The sequence below is a fragment of the Balaenoptera physalus genome (genome assembly GCF_965194825.1).
Source record: "Balaenoptera physalus genome assembly, chromosome: 2".
Lineage (NCBI taxonomy): Eukaryota > Metazoa > Chordata > Mammalia > Artiodactyla > Balaenopteridae > Balaenoptera > Balaenoptera physalus.
Genome location: NC_138883.1, coordinates 150,388,519 through 150,411,897, shown reverse-complemented (window position 1 = coordinate 150,411,897; position 23,379 = coordinate 150,388,519). Strand labels below are relative to the sequence as shown.

Genomic DNA, 23,379 nt, shown 5'->3' with positions numbered 1-23,379 from the left:
TCTGTGGATGTAAATACATTTGTGTATGCACGTATTTTATAGGTAAATGGGTATTAAAGAGGCTGGAACTTCATATTTAGTGTGGGTAGTGGCTGCCTAGGGGAGGGAGTGGGTCTGGAGGGGCTGGAGGATAAGCAGGGTCTTTCGCCTTTTGCTGTGTGTTCTTGTGCAGTGCTTGCTTTGTCCATCCGAAGGGTGTGCTCACATGTTACTCATATTGCTGTTTTAAAAGTTCACGAAAAGAAAACGTCCAGTGAACTAAAAAGTGCTTGGTCTTCTAGGCCAGAGGCAGGGAAGGTGTTGGGAAAGGAGACAGGATGGTTGGGCAGGGGCTCTGCTGTGGGTCTGAATCCCCCCGAGCCCCACCACTCACACAGGCAACTAAGTTCGCATTTCTGTGCCTTGGTTTTCTAATCTGTGAAATGGGAGAATAGTAGTGTCTGTGCAGGTTCGTGGTAGTGAGTAAGTCAGTGTGTAAAGGGCTCAGGACTGTTCCGACACATGAAACACCAACTGAGCACAACTCTCCCATCAGGAGGGAGGGGCTGTCGGCAAGCAGGTCCTGAAGAGAGGTTGTGGGACAGAACAGGGAATGCAGTTGTCTGAGTGAGCGGGGCAACGAGGCCAAGTACTGTGCCTAGGAATTCAGGTGCTTCTGTTCTGCCTTCTTGCATGTGTTTTGCAAATCTGCCAAGGGAGAACCCAGGTGTCTGAGTGTCTCTGACTAGCAGGGGACTCTAATAAATATAAATACACAGCGTAGGTTACGGTAATGCCAGATTGGTGCCATCAGTTTACATTTTAGGTGAGTAAACTCAGTCTTCCATAACTACCATTTTACAGACGTAATTGAAAATTTCCAGTAGCAAATGGAGTTCATGATTTTAAGGTATTTAAATATTGATTCTTACTGTTATTAAACGTAGAAAAGTGAATCTCGTAACCAAGACAAACTGTACACTCTTGGGTCGTAAAGGAACTTCTCCCTCTGGCTTCTCGTGTGCAGTACTTGCCGGTCACCACAGATCAGTTCTTCAATCTTCCCGTACTTGGGATATGTCTGGGCTGGTCCAGCATTTTGCTTTCATGTGGCTTTTTAAAATGAAAACAGGCGCACTTTTTTTTTTGTTTAACATCTTTATTGGAGTATAATTGCTTTACAATGGTGTGTTAGTTTCTGCTGTGTAACAAAGTGAATCAGCTATACATAATACATATACCCCCATACCTCCTCCCTCTGCATCTCCCTCCCACCCTCCCTATCCCACCCCTCTAGGTGGTCACAAAGCACTGAGCTGATCTCCCTGTGCTATGCGGTTGCTTCCCAAAAGCTGTTTTACATTTGGTAGTGTATATACGTCCATGCCGCTCTCTCACTTCGTCCCAGCTTACCCTTCCCCCTCCCCATGTCCTCAGGTCCATTCTCTACGTCTGCATCTTTATTCCTGTCCTTCTCCTATGTTCTTCAGAACCCTTTTTTTTTTTTTAGATTCCATATATATGTGTTAGCATACAGTATTTGTTTTTCTCTTTCTGACTTATTTCACTCTAGGTCCATCCACCTCACTACAAATAACTCAATTTTGTTTTCTTTTTATGGCTGAGTAATATTCTGTTGTATATATGTGCCACATCTTCTTTATCCATTCATCTGTGGATGGACCCTTAGGTTGCTTCCCTGCCCTGGCTATTGTAAATAGAGCTGCAGTGAACATTGTGGTACATGACTCTTTCTGAATTACGGTTTTCTCAGGATATATGCCCAGTAGTGGGATTGCTGGATCGTATGGTAGTTTTATTTTTAGTTTTTTAAGGAACCTCCATACTGTTCTCCATAGTGGCTGTATCAATTTACATTCCCACCAACAGTGCAAGAGGGTTCCCTTTTCTCCACACCCTCTCCAGCATTTATTGTTTGTAGATTTTTTGATGATGGCCATTCTGACTGGTGTAAGGTGATGCCTCATTGTAGTTTTGATTTGCATTTCTCTAATGATTAGTGATGTTGAGCATTCTTTCATGTGTTTGTTGGCAATCTGTATATCTTCTTTGGAGAAATGTCTATTTAGGTCTTCTGCCCATTTTTGGATTGGGTTGTTTGTTATTTTGATATTGAGCTGCATGAGCTGCTTGTAAATTTTGGAGATTAATCCTTTGTCAGTTGCTTCATTTGCAAATATTTTCTCCCATTCTGAGGGTTGTCTTTTCGTCTTGTTTATGTTTTCCTTTGCTGTGCAAAAGCTTTTAAGTTTCATTAGGTCCCCTTTGTTTATTTTTGTTTTTATTTCCATTTCTCTAGGAGGTGGGTCAAAAAGGATCTTGCTGTGATTTATGTCATAGAGTGTTCTGCCTATGTTTTCCTCTAAGAGTTTTACAGTGTCTGGCCTTACATTTAGGTCTTTAATCCATTTTGAGCTTATTTTTGTGTATGGTGTTAGAGAGTGTTCTAATTTCATTCTTTTACATGTAGCTGTCCAGTTTTCCCAGCACCACTTATTCAAGAGGCTGTCTTTTCTCCATTGTATATTCTTGCCTCCTTTATCAAAGATAAGGTGACCCTATGTACGTGGGTTTATCTCTGGGCTTTCTATCCTGTTCCATTGATCTGTATTTCTGTTTTTGTGCCAGTACCATACTCTCTTGATTACTGTAGCTTTGTAGTATAGTCCAAAGTCAGGGAGCCTGATTCCTCTAGGTCCGTTTTTCTTTCTCAAGATTGCTTTGGCTATTTGAGGTCTTTTGTGTTTCCATACAAATTGTGAAATTTTTTATTCTAGTTCTGTGAAAAATGCCATTGGTAGTTTGATAGGGATTGCATTAAATCTGTAGATTGCTTTGGGTAGTATAGTCATTTTCACAGTGTTGATTCTTCCAGTCTAAGAACATGGTATCTCTCTCCATCTGTTTGTGTCATCTTTAATTTCTTTCATCAGTGTCATAGTTTTCTGCATACAGGTCTTTTGTCTCCTTAGGTAGGTTTATTCCTAGGTATTTTATTCTCTTTGTTACAGTGGTAAATGGGAGTGTTTCCTTAATTTCTCTTTCAGAATTTTCATCATTAGTGTATAGGAATGCAAGAGATTTCTGTGCATTAATTTTGTATCCTGCTACTTTCCCAAATTCATTGATTAGCTCTAGTAGTTTTGTGGTAGCATCTTTAGGATTCTCTATGTATAGTATCATGTCATCTGCAAACAGTGACAGCTTTACTTCTTCTTTCCCAATTTGGATTCCTTTTATTTCTTTTTCTTCTCTGATTGCTGTGGCTAAAATTTAGTAATAGTGGTGAGGGTGGACAAAATTAAGTAATAGTGGTGAGAGTGGACAACCTCGTTTTGTTCCTGATCTCAGAGGAAATGGTTTCAGTTTTTCAGCATTGAGAATGATGTTGGCTGTGGGTTTGTCATATATGGCCTTCATTATGTTGAGGTAAGTTCCCTCTATGCCTACTTTCTGGAGGGTTTTTATCATAAACAGGTGTTGAATTTTGTCGAAAGCTTTCTCTGCATCGATTGAGATGATCATATGGTTTTTCTCCTTCAATTTGTTAATATGGTGTATCACATTGATTGATTTGCATATATTGAAGAATCCTTGCATTCCTGGTATAAACCCCACGTGATCAAGGTGTATGATCCTTTTAATGTGCTGTTGGATTCTGTTTGCTAGTATTTTGTTGTGGATTTTTGCATCTATGTTCAGTGATATTGACCTGTAGTTTTCTTTTTTTGTGACATCTTTGGTTTTGGTATCAGGGTGAGGGTGGCCTCGTAGAATGAGTTTCGTAGAATTGGAGTGTTCCTCCCTCTGCTGTATTTTGGAAGAGTTTGAGAAGGATAGGTGTTAGCTCTTCTTTAAATGTTTGATAGAATTTGCCTGTGAAGCCATCTGGTCCTGGGCATTTGTTTGTTGGAAGATTTTTAATCACAGTCTTAATTTCATTGCTTGTGATTGGTCTGTTTATATTTTCTATTTCTTCCTGGTTCAGTCTCGGAAGGTTGTGCTTTTCTGAGAATTTGTCCATTTCTTCCAGGTTGTCCATTTTATTGGCATATAGTTGCTTGTAGTTATCTCTCATGATCCTTTGCATTTCTGCAGTGTCAGTTGTTACTTCTCCTTTTTCATTTCTAATTCTATTTATTTGAGTCTTCTCCCTTTTTTTCTTGATGAGTCTGGCTAATGGTTTATCAATTTTGTTTATCTTCTCAAACAACCAGCTTTTAGTTTTATTGATCTTTGCTGTTGTTTGCTTCATTTCTTTTTCATTTATTTCTGATCTGATCTTTATGATTTCTTTCCTTCTGCTAACTTTTGGGTTTTTTGTTCTTCTTTCTCTAATTGCTTTAGGTGTAAGGTTAGGTTGTTTATTTGAGATGTAGCAGGTGCAGTTTTTTATTTATTTATTTATTTATTTTTTGGCTGTGTTGGATCTTCGTTGCTGCGCGCGGGCTTTCTCTAGTTGTGGCTAGCGGGGGCTACTCTTCATTGCGGTGTGCAGGCTTCTCATTGCGGTGGCTTGTCTTGTTGCAGAGCATGGGCTCTAGGCGCACGGGCTTCGGTAGTTGTGGCTCACGGGCTCTAGAGCGCAGGCTCAGTAGCTGTGGCGCACGGGCTTAGTTGCTCCACGGCATGTGGGATCTTCCCGGACCAGGGCTCGAACCCATGTCCCCTGCATTGGCAGGCAGATTCTTAACCACTGCGCCACCAGGGAAGTCCTAAAACAGGCACACTTTTAAATTATATTACTTAGCTGGAGAATTCATTTGCTAGGGCTGTTACAACAAAGTACCTCAAACTGGGTGGCTGTATACTATAGAAACTTATTCTCACAGTTGTGGAGTCTGGTAGTCTGAAATTAGGGTGTCAGTAGGGTTGGTTGCTTCTGGGGGCTCTGATGGGGAATCTGTTCCGGGCCTCCCTCCGGCTTTTGGTGGTACCAGCAACCCTTGGCTTGCAGACCCATAATCTCTTCCTAACTAATTACTTCTGCAAAGACCCTGTTTCCCAGTAAGGTCACATTCAAGGTTCAGAGGGTTAAGACGGGGACATGTCTTTTGGGGGGACACAGTTCAACACACAGCAGTTACTTAGGCTTATGATTTCTGACTCTCATGTGAGGTCTTGACCAAGGATGAGGGTGAGGGAGCCCTGGCCGCAGAGGGTTCCTGCAGGACTCCTCTGTCTTTCATTTCAAAATGTTGATTTGTTGGGATCTTTGGAAAAGAAAAAGCCAGGAGATCAATATCAATTCCAGTGTTTGGGGCTCATTTCCAGGTGGTTTCATGTGGGTCTTATTATTTGGGCGACTTTCCGTTTATATCCTTTTAGCACTACTCTTTTTGATTGTTACAGATGGAATAGTTCGATTTTCAGACTCTTATACTTCTTTATTTTTTTAAGTTGCGATATAACTGACATATAACATATGCTTCTTTATTAAATACACCAGTTACTTGATTCAAATTAGATCTCTTTTTGCAAATTTTAACTTCTGTGTTTCCCCATTTATGTTTTTAATTTCATTCTAAACTTTGATGATACTTTAAAGCCGTATAGCAAACTTCTATTTACAGTCCATATTTTAGATCCTAAAACTACCTTAAGCATTTGTATATGGAAAATTAGAGAAACAAATGTGATGTTTACCTAAACTGCACTCTCTCACTTTGCTTACATTGAAGAATCTTTAGCTTGAAGGGATAAAATCCATGATCTTGGAAATGTTTTAATTTATTTGTTCCCTGATCTAGTCAGCAGACGTTTATTGCTGTACACTACTCCAGGGGTGGGGGCTCCGCAGTGACCAAAAGAAAACCCTCCTGCCCTCCTGGAGGAGGCATGGACAGATAGTTAGATGGTACCTGCTGTGGAGACGGGACCACCCTGGAGGACAGTGAGGGAGAGGGCCACAAGGCTGTCTGCCAGAGGCAAGAAGGAAACCAGGGCCCCGGGCGGAGTGGGCTGGGGTTTGGAGGGAGAGCAGGGCTGAATGCTGCGTGGAAGCAGGGAGAACAAGAGCAGAGGTGAGGCCGGGACAGCCTCGGAGCCCATGGACGGTGGTGAAGGCAGACCGTGGATGTGGTGAAGCTGTACTTTCCTCCAGCCATCAAGCACTTTATATGTGGGCTCTCATCCAAATAATTGCCGATTTTTACAAGTACTGAGCGTGTGCCCACACAGTGCACGTCTAGCATTTCTGCTCACTCCTGTCATCGTCCTTCTTGGAGACGTGACTCTCCCTTCTTAGCCGTTTTCAAACCTGGGAAATCCGACCTTGCGGAGAGAGGAGTGGGTGTGAAAAGGAGTGGGTCGGTCTCTGGTGGACACATGTAAGGGGAGGGCAGGGGAACAAGGGAGTCCCTCGGCGTCTCTACACTTCTCAGGAGCCCAGAAGTAGAAGGAGCAGACATTGGTGTCTCCTGAACAGAGAAAACAGGTGCTGAGAAGAGCACAGGGACGTGTGGCAGCCACACCTGCCTTCAGAGGCCTTCAGGGCCCAAAGGTGCAACCTTGGTGTACATGCAGCACATTTACATGCATATCTGTGTTCAGACAGCTGACGTGCTTCTAACCAGACACAAACTGCCATTACAGGCCCACCGATGACAGCAACCAGCCCCCAGGCCGCGGCGTCCTCTCCATGCACGGGCTGACCTATGGGGTCATCCGGGTGGACTCGGAGGAAAAGCTGTCTGTACTCACCGTGCAGGACGTTGGCCTCGTGATGCCTGGAGGTGAGCGCGGGTGCAGGCACGGAGTCAGAGCCCAGCCGGGGACCAGCCACCGGTGCTGCCCTGGCTGGCATCCCTGTCCCCCGCTGTGAGCGTGCCCACCTCGGCCTGACCTCCCGTCTGGTCCCGTGTTCGCCAAGCTTCAGCCCAGGAGGTGCGGTAACACGGCCTCTCCTGATAAAAGAAAACCCAAAATGTTCATGAAGCTGAGGAAAGGCCTCTATGTCACATGCGCCCTGGGACCCCAGGAGGCACCCAGGGCCGCTCTGCACTCCCAGCGACACCTGGGCAACTTCCCCCTGTGCGAAGGTCAGCTTCCTGCTGGTTGTCCTGGTGCACTGGGGGCCAAACCCTTATGGAAGCTTGACTGCAGCACAGGAACCCTTGTTTAAGTCACAGAAATCATTTCCGCTTTGCATACAGACAAGCTCCCAGCAGAAGGACCTGCCTTGATGAAGCCCTCTTGCCTCTCCACCCCTGCCCTGTGCTGGGACACCTCCTGAGGCCTCGCGGGGGCCCCAGGGAGTGCAGCGGGAACGGCTCTGCTGGCAAGAGGGAGCCCCAGTCTGATTTGTAGGGCTCCCTACCTGGCCCTGCCTCTCCTCACTCATCACATGGTGTCCCCGGGGAGTGGGCCCCCTTTCCTGGGGCAGTTCCTCCAGAGTCTGGACCTTCTCCTGATGAACCTCCACGCCCACGGGTGTTGTCTCGCCTCATCAGGGGCGGTCGCATCCACATACAACCTAACCCCAAAGCCAGGCACATGCTCAGCTCAGCTGCAGCTTCAGCCAGGCCTCCTGGCTCCATTCCTTTCTTGCTTTTTCAAATAAATAAATTCCCCATGGTTCCAACCTCTAAAGATGAGAAAACTGTACAGTGAAAAGCCTCCTTTCCAGCCACTGGAGGCAACCACAGTGGAGACATGCAGGCAACATGTACAGACACACACACTGGCATATTCTTTTTCCTGTTTTTTTTAAAATTTCACATAACAATAGAGCCCTTCATGCCTGCTCGTATCTTGAATCTTGAAGCTCGTTTGTTAGCAACACGTGAAGAGCTCACACATTCCCTTCCAGGCTGAGGAGCATTATGGTGTTTGGACACATAACAGTTTATCCAAACCCTTCCCATTGGGCGATTTTCCACTTTTTGCCCCTGCAGTGTGGTCGATGCAGTAATTCGTCTGTGCTCCAGCCTGCAGAGGTGTGAGGAAGAGCTAACAGGGAGAGTTCTAGAAACGTGTGGTGTGAAGGGCACACACCCGAGTAACTCTGATGAGGCTGTCCTTCAGAAGGATCATAAGGATTGATATTCCTGCTGCTAGCGGGGGCGCCCCTCTTTCTCCACTCCCTCATGCCCGGTGTATTTTCAGACTTTCTGATTTTTACCAGTTTGAGGGGTAAAGCATACTTTGGTGTCATTTTAATTTGAACTTTTCTTACCATGAGTGAGCTGAACATCTTCCCACGTTTTGAGTGGCTCTGTTTTCAGACACAGCACTTCCTGTCACCTAACACCAACCTGGGGGTGAGGGGCAGCCTTATGACTCTTTCTGCCCAGCTCAGCTGTCACTCGGTGCACCCACCACCTCCCTGAAACACCAGCTTCAGCCCTGATCGCTGGTGCTCCGCAAACAGGAAAATCAGCATCCGCCAGCCTTCCCTGAAGGGCCCACGTTGATGGGGAATCTGAGGTCAAAGACTGAGATTCCCGTGGGACGGGGTAGGCTTTCTGTTTAGAAAAGCCTGAGAGGCTGTTGAGCAAATGTCTCATGCTCGTTGGTTTCAGGGCTCAGGCTGCATCTTGGAGGCTGTGTGGGCTGGCTGATGACGCTCAGCGTGCGGCAGTGACGCTTAGGCTTGTTCTAAGTGTCGTCCTCATGTCTGGATGGCAGAAACCGTTACTCCCTTGAAATGCCATTTGCACACTAAAATTAAAGCAATTGGAATTATTTACTGATGTCACAAGTATAAAATGTGAGGGTTTGCTGCAACATGGAAACTATCTTGCCTCAGGGGCTGTGAGGACCTGCTCGCTTTCACCTGTGGTTTTGTTGCAGACGCTGCTTCTGCTCGTTTGTGTTCTTTTTCGTATTCATTCATTTCTTCTCTCTGACTCCCTCCCTCCCTCCCTCCCTCTCTAATGTCACTGTGCTTCGTTTTGCGTTCAGCCATCATGTGTTCAGTGAAGCCGGACGGGGTTCCCCAGCTGTGCAGGACGGACGAAGTCGGGGAGCTCTGCATGTGCGCAGTTGCCACGGGCATGTCCTACTACGGCCTCTCGGGTATGACCAAGAACACCTTCGAGGTAGGTGGGAGGTGAGCCCCGTCAGACAGCCATTGCCAGGTGCGTGGAATAGACGTGAAAGAGAAGATGGTAATTTCTCAATAAAACGTATTCATAGTAATTAAAATGGTTGCACTTTCTCCTGCCGTTTTTTTTTATAGTTTTCAATAAATTTGGCTTAGCAGCGTTGTTTTCACCTCATAACCAGAGTTGAGAAAGAGCAAGTACAGTTTCTTTAAAAGCGGCCTTTTTTTTTCATCGCCGTTCTCACCCGTTTAGGAAGAGCAGCAGCTGACAGGTGGGGGCTGGAAAGTGTGCACGGCCGTGCTGCGGGAGGGAGCAGTGGCCCCCTGGGGCCTGTCAGCCTCGCCCAGACATGCACACTGCACGGCTACCTCTACCACACGAGTGTGTGTCCGTGCTGTGTGCACACGGGTGTGACATGCAGTTAGCACACACCATGCACACACTGCCCGGTAAACCCAGCATTCTCAGAATTCATATCATTTCACCCAGTGTGCCTGACCTTAGCAGGAACACACTTTGACTAAGTTGTATGTCAGCAAATATGAGTTGTTTGGGGATAAATTTATTAACATGTAGAACTTCAGATGTGAACACATGTGATGTGGTGCCTTGTACAGGCAGCTTTGTTGAATGTGGATTCAGGTTTCTAAGTGCCCCTGAAACTGAGCCAAACACAGTCTAAATAAAATTTATCTCCTTTTCTATGCGACTTATCTGTCAGATGGGTTGAGGAAACTAGGGGTCGAGTTTGAACTCGTGGTGGGGCTTGCTTCCTCTGTATTTTTCTTTTGAGTGTATTTCCAATAAGGAAAAATAGCATTTTAATGAACAGGGATCACTTTACAACTGACAGATGTTATTTAAAATGCACCTTGCTTCTCCACTTACCATTTTTATGCTGTGGTTTTATAAGCAGAAGAATGAATTAGTGTTTGTTAGACTGTGGCAGGCCTCTGCAGAGGCCCCTGCGCATGGGCCGGTGGGACGAGCTGTGAGAGCTGGGGAGGGAGGGGAGGTGCCCACAGGCTGGCGCTCACAGCAGCTATGCGGACCTGGGCTTCTCCAGCCAGGGTCAGGTGAGGAGACCCAGCTGGGGGGAAGCAGGACCAGTGGGCTCCAAGGAGGAGGGTGGAGGCCAGGCCCTGCTGGGCACTCAGAGCTCCTTGTCCCCAGGTGTTCCCGGTGACGAGCTCGGGGGCCCCGGTCAGCGAGTACCCCTTCGTGAGGACGGGCCTGCTGGGCTTCGTCGGCCCTGGGGGCCTCGTGTTCGTGGTGGGCAAGATGGACGGGCTCATGGTGGTCAGTGGGCGCAGACACAACGCCGATGACATCGTGGCCACAGCACTGGCCGTGGAGCCCATGAAGTTCGTGTACAGGGGAAGGTGAGCGCCCTCTGTGGTTGACACAGTTCTCTGCAGACTACACTTTCTGTGTAAAACTGCAAAAAATTGCTTAAACTAATGGGACTTGGTGTCCTTTATAAAATGAAGCCACTGGACTCTGTTACTTCTGAGATTCCATGCAGTTCTGAATGTCCAATTTTATGAAACTTTTCTGAGCCCCATAAATATACTTTCACTCCAAGTTAAATAAGAATGTCCATTTGAAAATCTTATTTTTAATAAGTAACTACACAGAGAAAAGAGCCAAGCATTTATCTTGCTGCAGCTCATTCACCCAGAGGTAACAGTTGAGCCACAAACTGCCAGGAAACTGGCTCCCATGGGTTTCTTCCCAGTGGTGCCCCCAACCCTAGCTTGGCACACAACCGACACCGGATCGCTGACCATGGCTCCTGAGGTTTTGCTGATTTGGAGGAAGTCAACTGCTTTGGATCTCACCCTGAGTTGCCGAGCTAGTGGAAGCAGGAGGAAGCAGAGCTTGGGGTTGGGTGTAGCCGAGCCACCTTCGTGCAGAGGGCACCCTGGAGGGCCATTAGCCACATTTTGTGCTTCCCATGAGAGGCAGACGCAGCTAGCAGAAAACCATTAGCTCCCAAATGGCAAATTTCTGCTGATTGGGAGAATATTGCTTGGCAGGTGCAAACTCAAGATGCAAGTCGCATGGCTCAGTAAATTTCAGCAGTTCTGATACCGGCGCTTGACTCCTCTGTCCCGAGGCATGAGGCCCGTCGCCCAAAGCCACGGGCTACCTCCACAGGAAGTGTGGCGGTTCTGCCCTCCAGCTTTGCCAGGCTTCTCCCCCAAAGCCGCACTTATGTGGGTGAGCGCCTGGGAGTTGGAAGCTGCAGTTTCCCATCAAGGTGGTAGTTGGCGCTGGGAACCCCTGAGCTCTGCAGTCGTAACAGCTGCGAAGCCCTTTATGGCAGGGCCAATCCCTTCGTGAGCCTCTCCAGCATGTGATCACCGCGATTTCCTGTCTGTCCCCACAGAATAGCCGTGTTTTCGGTGACCGTCCTGCACGACGAGAGGATCGTGATCGTGGCTGAGCAGAGGCCGGACTCCACGGAGGAGGACAGCTTCCAGTGGATGAGCAGGGTGCTGCAGGTAGCTCACTCCTGCCCAGGGCCCCTCTCCTGGGCTCACGTCAGCTTCCCTGCACCGTTGTGCTCTCTGATCATCCCTCCTTTTGACCAGAGATTGCATCAGCCATGAAACTTACAGTTGCCTTCTAGGGAAGGAGCTAAACAGACCAGGCTTAGGGTTCAGAGGTTTGCAGAACTGGCTCCCGCTCGCTTGTGGAGGTCGCAGCAGGACCTTTTGGTTATGACCTTGAGAGCGTGCTTTCTTTTCTCCCAGTGTCCGTTCTTGTGTGTGTGGTGTCCCACAAGTGCTATGAAAACTGTATTCTGCTCAGTTTGGCGAGCCTGCCCTCCTCTGACCTCGGCGTCTCCATACCAGGAGCATCACGGGTGCTGCACCTGCTTCTGTGTGTTGTGATTTGCACAGTCTGAGTATTTGCTCTATGCCTGTTCATGATACCTATTTTAACACAGTTCCCTCTCTCACGACCTTCCAGGCAATCGACAGTATACATCAAGTTGGGGTTTATTGTCTGGCATTGGTTCCAGCAAACACCCTCCCCAAAACCCCACTCGGTGGCATCCATTTGTCAGAAACGAAGCAGCTTTTCCTGGAGGGCTCACTTCACCCCTGCAATGTCCTGATGTGCCCCCACACGTGCGTCACAAACCTGCCCAAGCCTCGGCAGAAGCAACCAGGTACATCTGGAGGGGCGTGCAGGCCCGGGGTGGCCCTGGAGCTGGGTGGGGGCCACGCTGACCACGGTTCTCAGCCTCCCTCCCCTCCCGTCTCCCATCACACACTCCCAGGCAAGTCAGCCTCCCCCTAAGCGGTGTCTTTCTACCAAGCATGGGATGGAATGCAGCAGAGTCCAGGCAGCAGAGGGTGTAGACCACTTGGATGGAGAGGTGTTGGCGGTGCCTGAGCCTAGCCTTCTTGGCGGTTGTCAGACCTCCTGGGTGGCCGTTGGCAGAGAACCTCTCAGGGTCACGGCTTCCTCCTGCACAAATTAGAATAAGGCTTCCATACCTGTTTCATGAGTCACAGCAGCTGGAAGCCTGTGAGGAATCGTACAGACCTACTCGTGACGTTGTCATGATGGTAAACATTTGTCTGCTGCTTTGCAGTTCGGGGAACACGTAATTATCTACCATCTGACTTGATCCTCCTAGCAGCTAATTGATCATACTCTTTAAGGCTGCACACAGTTATTAGTGAAAACGAATTCATTGCAAGAACATGGTGGTGAGGAATCAACTCTTCTGCCAGTGTAGTGATGAAAGGTCCCCAGGCCTCCAGGCTTGATGTGCAGACAGACCTCGGAGGCAGCCAGGATGAGCTCGGGCTGGGGTATTAGGACGACGACCAACAGTGCCTGGCACAGGCAGGCCGCTTGTCCACACATTACATGTGTTAACTCATTTCATCCTCATGGATTTCGTCCTCTTATCTCCATTTTGCAAGGAAATGAGGAAATTGTACCACAGAGGGGTTCAGGAACTGCCTAAGGCTGTGGGTCCAGAGTGTAGGAGAGACAGACCCAGCCCTGACAACTCTTCACTGATGAAGAGTGGCAGCAGGGGCAGAGTTCCTGGCGAGTCAGCTAGAGGTGGCTGGTGGGCACTGGGCGCAGCACAGTTGGCGGTAGAGATAGGAACCAGCCTGCCCCCAGGCCACCCCCAGAAGTGAGCTTGATGAGATGGGGGTGAGCGGTCTCTCCAGATTCAGGTGAGGACACTGATACTGCAGGAGGAAAGCAGGTACCAGGCTCGCCGACTTTGCCCCTCTGTGCAAGCAGCAGCACTGGGATTGCCACAGCGTGGCTCTCGCCATGTTCTTATGGAATCGACAGGAGTGTCTCGGCTCCCCGGGGAGTCCTCACTCACTGTCCCAACCTCCCTCTCCCACCTCTAACATTGGTCCATCATCAGATGCCTCGACCCGGTGGCTAGTGGGCCCAGGTGTTGGAGATGCAGTTTGTGACAGCAGAATTTAGGACAGACATTCATGATGAGGGATCGTTCGCAGATGCATGACCGTTGCAGGGCTGCAGGGCTCAGACACCTGTCAGACATCTAGGAACCCATGACAGGGACGCGTAGCCCAGTGAACAGGCTCTGAGAGCCAAGTCGGGCGCCTTCCTCCTCAGGGCGCACACGGCGGGTACCAGGATCCGCACCGCTCTTACATGCAGCACAGAAAATGCAGCTTCGTGTGATTGGCAGTTGTAAGGAAAGGATTCTCTAATGGTACCTGGTTATCTCATCTATTCTTGTTAAATATTGGAGGTTATATAACTGTGTCTTCAAAAAACTGTTTGTTGTTTGTTTGTTTGTTTTTTAACAAATACTAAATGAACAGATGTCAGCATCTCCCTCACTGGAGAACAAAGGCAGCGGCCTGGGAGAACACTTATGGGAATTTGGTGAAAGCATTATTTCTGTGTACCCTTACTTGAGGCTTGTTCATATTTGCTGTCATTTTCATGGTAGTGACTTACTTGAAATCCTGTTCTAATTAGATTTTTCAAAGCTACGTCTTTGAAAGGATTTCCCCAGAGTAAGCTTCTTCCCCAAATGGGAAGTCATGTTCTCAGGAACTTCACTCGTGTTTTCCTCACGTGTGTGCCGCTGCTTCTTTGCAGAGATCGGCCCTGCCTCTGTGATGGTGGGGAACCTGGTGTCTGGGAAGAGGATCGCACAGGCCAGCGGCAGAGACCTGGGCCAGATAGAAGACAATGACCAGGCCCGGAAGGTGAGAGCTGAGGGTCAGACGTCTGCCTGGGCTCCTCTCCACTCCTGCCCAGATGCTGTATCACAGGCATCACCAACTCCCACTTGCCCTCTCTGGCAGCCCAGTATCTACCATTGATGACCTTTCTTCCTACCTGCTCTCTTGGTCCTGCAAGAGATGTCTGTGTAATTTTATAAGGAAAACGTGTTTGCTGAGGGTGCAGTGTTGTAGGACTGCATGGGTAGGTGATGCAATCCCATGACTAGCAGGCCTGAGGCCAGTGTCTGCAATCCCTGTCGTGTCCTAGCATCCCCTAAGCACTTGTTCCTGATTCTCCCTCCAGCCAGTGTGAGTGATTTGACACTCACACTGCCTCACAGCCACCTTACAGTGAGGCTTCAGTCCTTTGTTGGAATTCAAGGAAACGTCAATGCAAAACCCAGGTTTGGGAGCCAGACATTCTTAAAGCAGCCTTGGGAGCTGTAGGAGGAATCCTTGGGCCCCACTCCACCTAAACATCAGACACACAGTTTGTCACACGTAGCTACACGTCCCCATTAGAACATTCAGCCTTGAGAACTCTCATGATTCACCAAAAGGTGGTCCCACTCTAAATGGGCTCCCAGGAAATGTGACAAAATCAACCATTTAAGATGTTGCCAGTTTGGTAACATGTAGTAACACGTTCACTGAAAGCACTTGATCACCATGTTCCCCACCTCACAGTACATTTCCATCATAAAATGGTTTAAGGTGAAGATGTGGGCATTTCCTACATCCTGACACTAGTGCTGTGTCCTGATATTAAACAGGGCCGTCCTTGTTACTACAGACTGAGTCAGTGGGTACGTGTCACCTGTGTGATCTGCAGAGCTGTTGAATGACTTCAGGGATGGCCATTGTAAACACAACAAATTTAAGAGAGCCCGTTTTTGAAACAGGGTAGCTCTGATTCTGTCATTGCAACCCCCAGAAATCACTGCTGCATCTTCTGGAAGCCCCAGGAGACAGGATTTTTCTGTGTCAGCTACTCTGTCTATAAGGGGAATAGAGTCTTCCCATCCTTGGGCAGGTTTCGGAAAACTTCCCTCACGGTGGCATGGCACCAGCCCTCTGACTCCTGGGTCTGAATCAAGCACAGTGAATTCCAAATCACTGTCAGGAAAGCACTGTGAGCACCTGCTTATTCTGTCAATTATATTTATATGGGATTATCCTCTCGCTGTCTTAAGCCACCTTAAAAGCACCCAGACAGACTAAACTTTTAGATGTCGAGGCCAGCCCAACCCCCCGGGACAGTCTAGACCTAATGGCTGTGCTCTGTTCCAGTTCCTGTTCCTCTCGGAGGTCCTGCAGTGGAGGGCGCAGACCACCCCTGATCACGTGCTGTACACGCTGCTCAACTGTAGGGTGAGGCCCCACCCGTGTGCCCCGGTCGTTCCCTGTGTGGTCCACAATTTCATGCTTCTGTATCATATTCTCCACTCAAACCTTTCTCCTCAGTCTTACCTGAATCCTTTTATTTATTTGTTTGTTGCTATTTTGACTGAGACCTTTTCACCTAAGAAAGGTTGCTTTTAAATATAAGGGTTTGAGCATATGTATATATGTGTGTGTGTGTGTGTGTGTGTGTATACACATATATTTTTGTATGTATTTTAGCAATATTTTTTTGCAATATTTCCCCTCCCCTCAAAATGAGTTATGAATGTCTACAACAGAACAATTGCAGATCTATGAGGTATTTATGTCTTTATTTTTATTACTCAATTCCTTTTTTTTTTTTTATAAGAAGTCATGTTTTAGTTATAGGCTTTCATTCTTAAGAATGAAAATAATTTCTATTTTATAATTAAAGTTCATATTTACATCTCGTATTATAAAAGCAAACTCCTCGGATAGTGTTCCATAATAGTACTTAAGAGTAAGGCCTTAAACATGCCAGAATTATACTAACAATAAACATTAAATGCAGAAGTCTTTAATACGTTTGTTAACTTTGTGTTTGCTTTGGAAATAAGGTCTGAAAAATAGATTTAACGTAGGTCGTCTTGACAAGCATGGGTACTTGCAACTTTAAGAAGTTATGGCTCTTCAGAGTTGCAAAATGTCAAAATCTTAGTGCGCAAAGGCACCTCTTATCATTTAAAGCAATAGATTAAGAACAAGTGAAAGGAAATGCCAACAATATAAGTTACTCCCTGAACCTCTAATTTGGATGTCCAGCTACAGACCAGTTTTGTGGTGATTTAGTTGGTAGAAGTAACCTCTGGTTCTCCTCTGACACAGCTTGTCTTGAATTGCCTTGCATGCTGAGTTGACCTCAGCAGTTTCTTGTTCACTGTGTCTGTTCAAGACCGACCCCAGGAAGAGTCTTAGAAAGCACTCCCGCACCCCAGCCTCTGTGAGGAACGCTTGCTACCCTTGCCTTTTGGCACCTACACTTGGGCCTAGTGAACCCTCTTCCCAGGATTAATGCTCTTGTGCTCAGGGCGCACAGGTGCATGGTGGTGAGACGCAGGACAAGCCCGACAGTCGTGTGGTGACCAGGAGGCCCTGCGTCGCATCTGAAACGTGCCTGCCCTGCTGCTCTCGTCCATCTCTTTCCTCTGGCTCCTCCTCAGCCTGTAAACACAGATAAGACTCTCCTTTCCTGGCACCGTCGCCGGTTGGTGCTGTCCTGTCTCTCTACTTGCTTCTTCTGACTTTCTTCGTCCTGTGCATGTGGCGTGTCTCCTGGAGACTGTTGGGGACTTTCCCTTCTTTCTCCAGAGTCTCTCGTGGCCTCTAGAGGTTTCCAACAGCACCTCCAGAGGGGCAGCTGGAGCTGGAGCCACACTGCAGACTGTCCCCCAGCCCCTGGGAAGGACTCCTACTCAGAGCCCCTTCGCTCAGCTCCCTGAGTGGGGCCGTGGTGCTGATGTGACGAGGTAGGACAGGACGTCCCCAGGATAGGCCTGCCATCCCCCGTGAACTGTGGGCAGCAAGGGGGCGAGAGTTGGGTCGGCATCCCTTTTCCCTCCCCTGCAGCTTGACCCCTCCAGAGCTCTGGGTAAGAGGAAATTTCTTATCTGTCCCAGACACAAAGATTCAAAAATGATTCAGGCATGTTCATAGACTATAGTCCTGTCAGTGGGAGGAAAACAGCCATGCTAACTGCGTCTCGCTTGGGGACTGGCAATGTGCAGGGCAGATCAACCCCATTCCCAGACCCTGAGTTCACAGTGCTTTTCTGTGGCTAGACGTTGGATCATTAGGAGAAATATGTTCACCGGAAATGACTCGTATTCTAGAAGGGCTTCGTCAGCAGCAACAGAAGGTCCGATGGGGTGAGTTGTGGAGGTCAAGGCCATGAGTATGTTTACTTCAGGTCAGCGCAGGGGCAGCGTGGTCTACAACAGCCTCCCTTCAGACATGACCTTATCTCCTGAGGCTCTCCGGACGAGGAGGCAGCTACATCCAAACAGCTGGAAGGGTCGTATCGGAGCCAGGCATCTGTGTTCATTCCCAGCCTCTCCAACCCCACGTGCACACTTATGACAAGTGTTCAACCTGAACCAAAGGTCAAGAGCATCATTTCCACGGTGGTTACAGTGTCATTTCCACTCACTCAACCTTCTAGTTCAGCACTGTCCAATAGAAATACAGTGCAAGCCACACACACAATTTAATGTTTTCTAAAAGCAATATTTTAAAAAAGTAAAAAGAAACAGGTAAAATTCATTCTAATAATATGTTTTACTCAATATACCCAAACACTGTCCTTCCAGCATAGGGCCCCAACCCGCTTCCAGGCTTCCTCTGTCCTGGACAGCCCCTTCCGTTGGTTGTGAATTCCCGAACTTGGTCGTGGCTCCCTTAAAACGGTTACCCGTTGGCTTCCTGTCTGTTGCACACAGTATTCACTCATATGCCCTCCTCCACGGCAATGCAGTCGATAGGATCAGAGTTGTTATGAGAGGTTTATAGTAGGAATTGAGGATGTGATTCACTGCAAATCGTGGAAGACTTACATTCTTGGAACTTACTTACATACAGAAGAGCATCTGTTTTTTTTTTTTTTTAAGAGAAACACCAGCCAACTCTTTTAACCTTTTCTTTTTTTTTTTTTTTTTTTTACTTTTTGAGAATTTTAAAATGTGAATCCTGTTTGGCTTTTTCTTCATTCCTCAGTGTGTTTTTTATTTGTCATTATTTAATGTACTGTAAAACTTTAAAATGGTGCCACATTTTCAGTCATTGACACTGAAATCTGTTGTTTTTAGAATAGGGATTGGGTGGTGGATTACCCTGCACTGCCATTCTGTCATGATACCGGCCGAGGCTTCTTTTAGGAGAAGTTAGCCTTAATTTCCTGTGAGGTACTTTTTCCTAGAACATTCTTCTTAGGCAGTGGGTTTCTGTACTGAAAACCCAACTTTTCCCATGAATGTTGATGAGGATGCCAGGTAACCATTGACCTGAGAATAAACAGCATTTCATGTTTTTATGACAGCAAGCGCTTTGGAAAATGAAATGTGTGATTGAAAATCAGTGGTGTTTCTCCTGAGGTGAAAGGCTGTGTTGAGACTCCCCATAACCAGTGGTGATGCACAGTCCGGGGCTGGATGAGGCCTGTATCCCATGTGGCTCCCTCGACGTGGAGCCTGCAGGGAGCCACAGTGGAGCCAGTGGAGCCTGCAGGCTGGGGTGGAGGAGAGAGGCTGGGCTGGGCTCGTTGGCACCCGACTGCCCAGAGGGGCCCTCCTCCCGTCTGTTGTAAAGCCTGTAGGGTGGCAAAGGGTATTGTGAAACATTCGCAGAGATTCCTAAAGGACAGAATGCCAATTAAATTTCACCATTTTAAAGTACCTGTAGGTGGAAATTTCATAAACAGAGTCAAAACATATGGCGGCTGGTTGTGAGTCACTGGTGCCTCTCAAATCTCATAGGCTTTGTTGTGTGACAGAAAAGCTGGTTATGATAGGGGATCAGTGTCGGCTCTCTGGATAATGGGGAGAAGATCAGTCCCAGAAGTTGAACAACTCAGTCAGAGAATGCTTGCTGCTTAAGATAAGACTGGCTAACGACCAGCGGACAGCAGGGTGGTGGCGGGACTCCCCTGTGGCATACTGCCGCCCGCCCCACCAGCAGCACAGCTGGTCCCCAGCAACAACCAGGAGCGCAGTGCTGGCTTCCCTCCAGGACAGCTGGCGTGCGCATGTCAGGAGGGCTGGCATGGGCCTCACCTTAGCTGTGCTGGGGGCTGGTGCCCCGTCTTCACTTAGAAGAGCTCACAGGACTTTTGGGTCCTTTTGAGTGTGTGTTTTGGTTCATGCGACAGGTGTGTTCCCCAGGAGTAACTGCTCAGAGGAACGGTCCAGTTGAGAAGGCACCAGGTTCTCAGGTTTGGGCTGGGTTTCTAGATGCCAGTCTCGTGGATCTTTCTGTGTTTACCCAGCCTTGCCACATTCTGCTCTCTGGCTGTTCCATTGCATATATCTTTTTCTATTATTTTTTAACCTTTCTTAGAAGGAAGGTAATTAAGGAAAATATGTAGGATGAGAAGGTTCATATCAGAGAAATGTAAGCTAATCCTGTCCACTGTGGGCGAGGCCAGTGCCAGCACAGCAGGAAGGGACCGGAGCCTGGCTGGCAGCTGCCTGGATGGCCTCCCTTTGCCGGGCTTCTGTGGCCCTGGGCCCCGGTTATGGAGAGAGCCTGCTGCTTCCCAGGGTAGATACGGCCGTCAGTGATCTCCTGAGTGTTTTAGGCAAACACCGGCTGCTGGTATATACATCCTGATGCCTTTTAAATGGTTTTCACTCCCATCGGTCCCCGCCCACCTTGTGCACGTGTTCCAGTTGGGCGGGAATTCTAATGTCTCTTCCCACACCTCAAGTCACCTGGTCACCAGTGTCCTTTAACGGCCCCAAAGGTTCTGGTCTCTCCTGTCCACGTTTCTCCTCCCACACAACCGGCTGCTCACACCACCTTCCTGTGGACTTCCTTCTGCTCAGGCGACAGTCTTTGCCGTGTCACCCACCAGCTCATTTACCCTCCTTGGAAGCTCCCCACCTAAATAGAAGCATCTGGCCCAAGTGTCCACCATCGTTTCTTCAGCTGCAGGGTCTTCCTCACCCAACACTCCTGGCCAGTTTGCCTGTTGCTTAAGGGAAGGTCCTTCACCCCGTTCATCCCTTTAAAGTAGGAATTGATAATAAAGAAGCAGTTTTTAAATAGTTGTAGGCAGTGATCTCTTCTCACCTGGGAATATGTGCAAATGAAAAGTGCATTCTCAAGAGAAACTTTTTTTGGATAGTTGTATGTTTATAATTTGCAGTTCATTCTTGCTTTTCTTTAAAGAGTAAACATTATGTATTTTGATATCTCTTAGTACCTACTTTGCTACTGATTTTCGCCTACAATGCTTTTTTAAGGTACTTTTCAATCCAAGTGTGTTTTACATTTGCTCCTGCATATTTAAAAGTCTACATTAAATGAATTTGACAATTCCCTTTTTTTCTTTTGTGTTTTTTGGGGGTTTTTTGACTTTTTTTTTTTTTTTGACTGTTGCTTTTCTGGGGGTTTGTTTGTTTTCTGACCTCCCTGACTTTTGATGTGGTTTTTCTTAAAAACAGTTTCAGTTAGTCTTACTTTTCATAGTGTGAGTCCTGCAGATTTACGACTAATTCTTATTGCCCATGACAATTACACTTAAGTCCCAGAATTACTAGGTTGATTTTTTTTGTAATTTTAGCTATTTTTTCAAGTCAAGTCATTATTTTTAAAATATTTCTTTTTAATACAAACGTATCTAGATGCCTCTTTGGTGTTGTATTCCTTAGCCAGTGGGGAGGAAAGGAGAGTGACTGCTAACAGTGGGGGGGCGTCTTCTGAGGGGGTGACAAAAACATTCTGAAGCTGACTGTGGTGGTGGTTGCCCAACTCTGCAGATACATCCATTTAACTGCACATTTTAAGTAAGTGAGTTGTATGGTATATGAACTGCACCTCAAAGCTGTCATATTAAAAATAATCTTACCCGGTTGTTCTTGTGCTACTCAGGGCACAATAGCGAACTCGCTGACGTGTGTCCAGCTGCACAAGCGGGCTGAGAAGATAGCCGTGATGCTGATGGAGAGAGGGCACCTGCAGGATGGGGACCACGTCGCTCTGGTCTACCCACCGGGTAAGAAGCAGGGCCATGCAAGACCAGCCCTTGCCCAAGAGACCCTTCACTGCACATGTTGGTGCTCGATGACCTTGTGTGTTACCACCAAAAATGGGCACTGTCTCTCCTGCCTGGCTCACTTGTGCAGACTGTGCTACGTGCTATACCACTAATAGTAGGGACACAGACAAAGCGGTAGTTCACAACGACTTTTGTATCTAAATTTGTTTTATTAGATATCTGAGGTAGTTCATTTAATCAATAGTAGTTAAATCCTTGACTACTGAATTGATAATCAGAAAGTTGAGTAATTCCTTAGAGAAATGAGAGCAATCAAGCTTCTGGGCTGCTTTGGCTTCCTGTGCCTAAGAGAACGGGCCAGGTGGGAGTTACCCCTGAAGTTTAACAGACCCACAGGGAGGAGGACAGGTCTGTTCAAGGTCTCAGTTACTGCCATACCCTTCTGATTGTTTCCAGGCTGGTAATTCTGCTGACAGGGATGATGGCCATTAAACAGCTTGTTTTGCTTCAAGTGAGAACTTTTGCTTTTCTCCCCATGTAGGAATAGACCTTATCGCAGCATTTTATGGTTGCCTGTATGCAGGCTGTGTGCCAATAACCGTCCGTCCTCCACACCCACAGAACATCGCAACCACGCTGCCAACCGTGAAGATGATCGTGGAGGTAACACTGCCTGCGGGTGTCTGCGCCTGAGTGTTGGGCTTGCAGATCACAGAGCCTGGGCTCCCGGGGAAGGGCCGGGTGCAGGCATGGGATTGCATGGGAGTCTGCGGTCCCAGCGGTGGAGTGGGACACAGCCTCTTCCCTCTAGGAGTTGGCCATCTCGTTCTGGAAGGAAGATAGCAGCTTGTGCGTAGAATTAGGGGCTAGAGAGCAGCTTTGCCACAATGCGTGGGAATTGATGCAACTCCCCAGAGAGGACATCCCTCTGGACACTGGGAGCTTCCCTACCAAGCCCAAGGAGCAAACCAAAACAAGTGGGAAAGTCATACATTCTTAAAGGTTCTTTCCTCAAGATTGAGAAGCATCCTGTTCCTTTTTGAAAGTATAGATTTGATTTAATTTTTTTTTGCCTGGGGAAGTTTAAAAGGATTAGGATATGTTTTTCCCTTGGAGGAGAAACCACGAGGACATCACAAATGAATACTTCTTTGTAGTTGTGTTGGAGGACCCTCAAGGTTGTCACTCTGATAGATGGTACTGAGGCTGTGTGTGTAAATGTGTGCATTTCTGGGGGACGGAGCTAACAGTGAGAGCAGGTAGTTTGGATGCTGCTTTCTGAGTGTGACCATCACACAGGGGATACTGCCAGGGACCTCAGTGCCCACAAGGTCTGCTTGTGTGCTCCGTGGTCAGATTCCTGGTCATGTGGAACTCCATTGTGAGGCAGCTGTGCTCCTGGTGCCCAGCCTGTGCTGCGAGCTTCATGGCCTCCACGTGGTGCACAGCTGGCACGTGAGCATGCGTCCATCCCCATCCTTTACCCTCCTCCTCTCCATTCCTTGTTCTCTGACCCTCAGGTGAGCCGCTCCGCCTGTTTGATGACAACACAACTGATCTGTAAATTGTTACGGTCCAGGGAGGCAGCTGCAGCTGTAGACGTCAGGGCCTGGCCCCCGATACTGGACACAGGTTCGTCCTCCAACTCGCTGATACGTTTGTTTGCTTATCTGCTTTTCCATTAAGTCAGAGATGCTAACAGCTTTGTTTTGCTCTCCAGATGATTTGCCAAAGAAGCGGCCTGCCCAGATCTACAAACCTTCCAACCCAGACACGCTAGCCTATCTTGATTTTAGTGTGTCCACGACTGGGATGCTAGCTGGAGTGAAGGTGAGAAACACAGTCTGTGGAATAGTAGTTAGCAAGCCACAAAGCAATGGTCAGTTTTCATTCTTATGGGTATAGGGCTCTGATGGGGCCTGGCAGCAAAACACGGGGAGAG

General features: G+C 47.7%; 1 protein-coding gene across 7 annotated transcripts in view; it reads left to right on the top strand.

Annotated features, from left to right (window-relative positions):
• The window catches only part of DIP2C (disco interacting protein 2 homolog C), a 364,119-nt gene that overhangs the window by 281,691 nt on the left and 59,049 nt on the right, over positions 1 to 23,379 (top strand). For all 7 annotated transcript variants that reach the window (XM_082442364.1, XM_082442363.1, XM_082442368.1 and 4 more), the window contains 11 exons: positions 6,595 to 6,734; positions 8,905 to 9,041; positions 10,221 to 10,429; positions 11,440 to 11,554; positions 12,027 to 12,228; positions 14,175 to 14,284; positions 15,593 to 15,673; positions 21,311 to 21,434; positions 21,979 to 22,100; positions 22,958 to 23,069; positions 23,158 to 23,267. In XM_082442364.1, the coding sequence (XP_082298490.1) occupies positions 6,595 to 6,734; positions 8,905 to 9,041; positions 10,221 to 10,429; positions 11,440 to 11,554; positions 12,027 to 12,228; positions 14,175 to 14,284; positions 15,593 to 15,673; positions 21,311 to 21,434; positions 21,979 to 22,100; positions 22,958 to 23,069; positions 23,158 to 23,267 (1,462 nt within the window). The remainder of the gene's footprint in view (positions 1 to 6,594; positions 6,735 to 8,904; positions 9,042 to 10,220; positions 10,430 to 11,439; positions 11,555 to 12,026; positions 12,229 to 14,174; positions 14,285 to 15,592; positions 15,674 to 21,310; positions 21,435 to 21,978; positions 22,101 to 22,957; positions 23,070 to 23,157; positions 23,268 to 23,379) is intronic.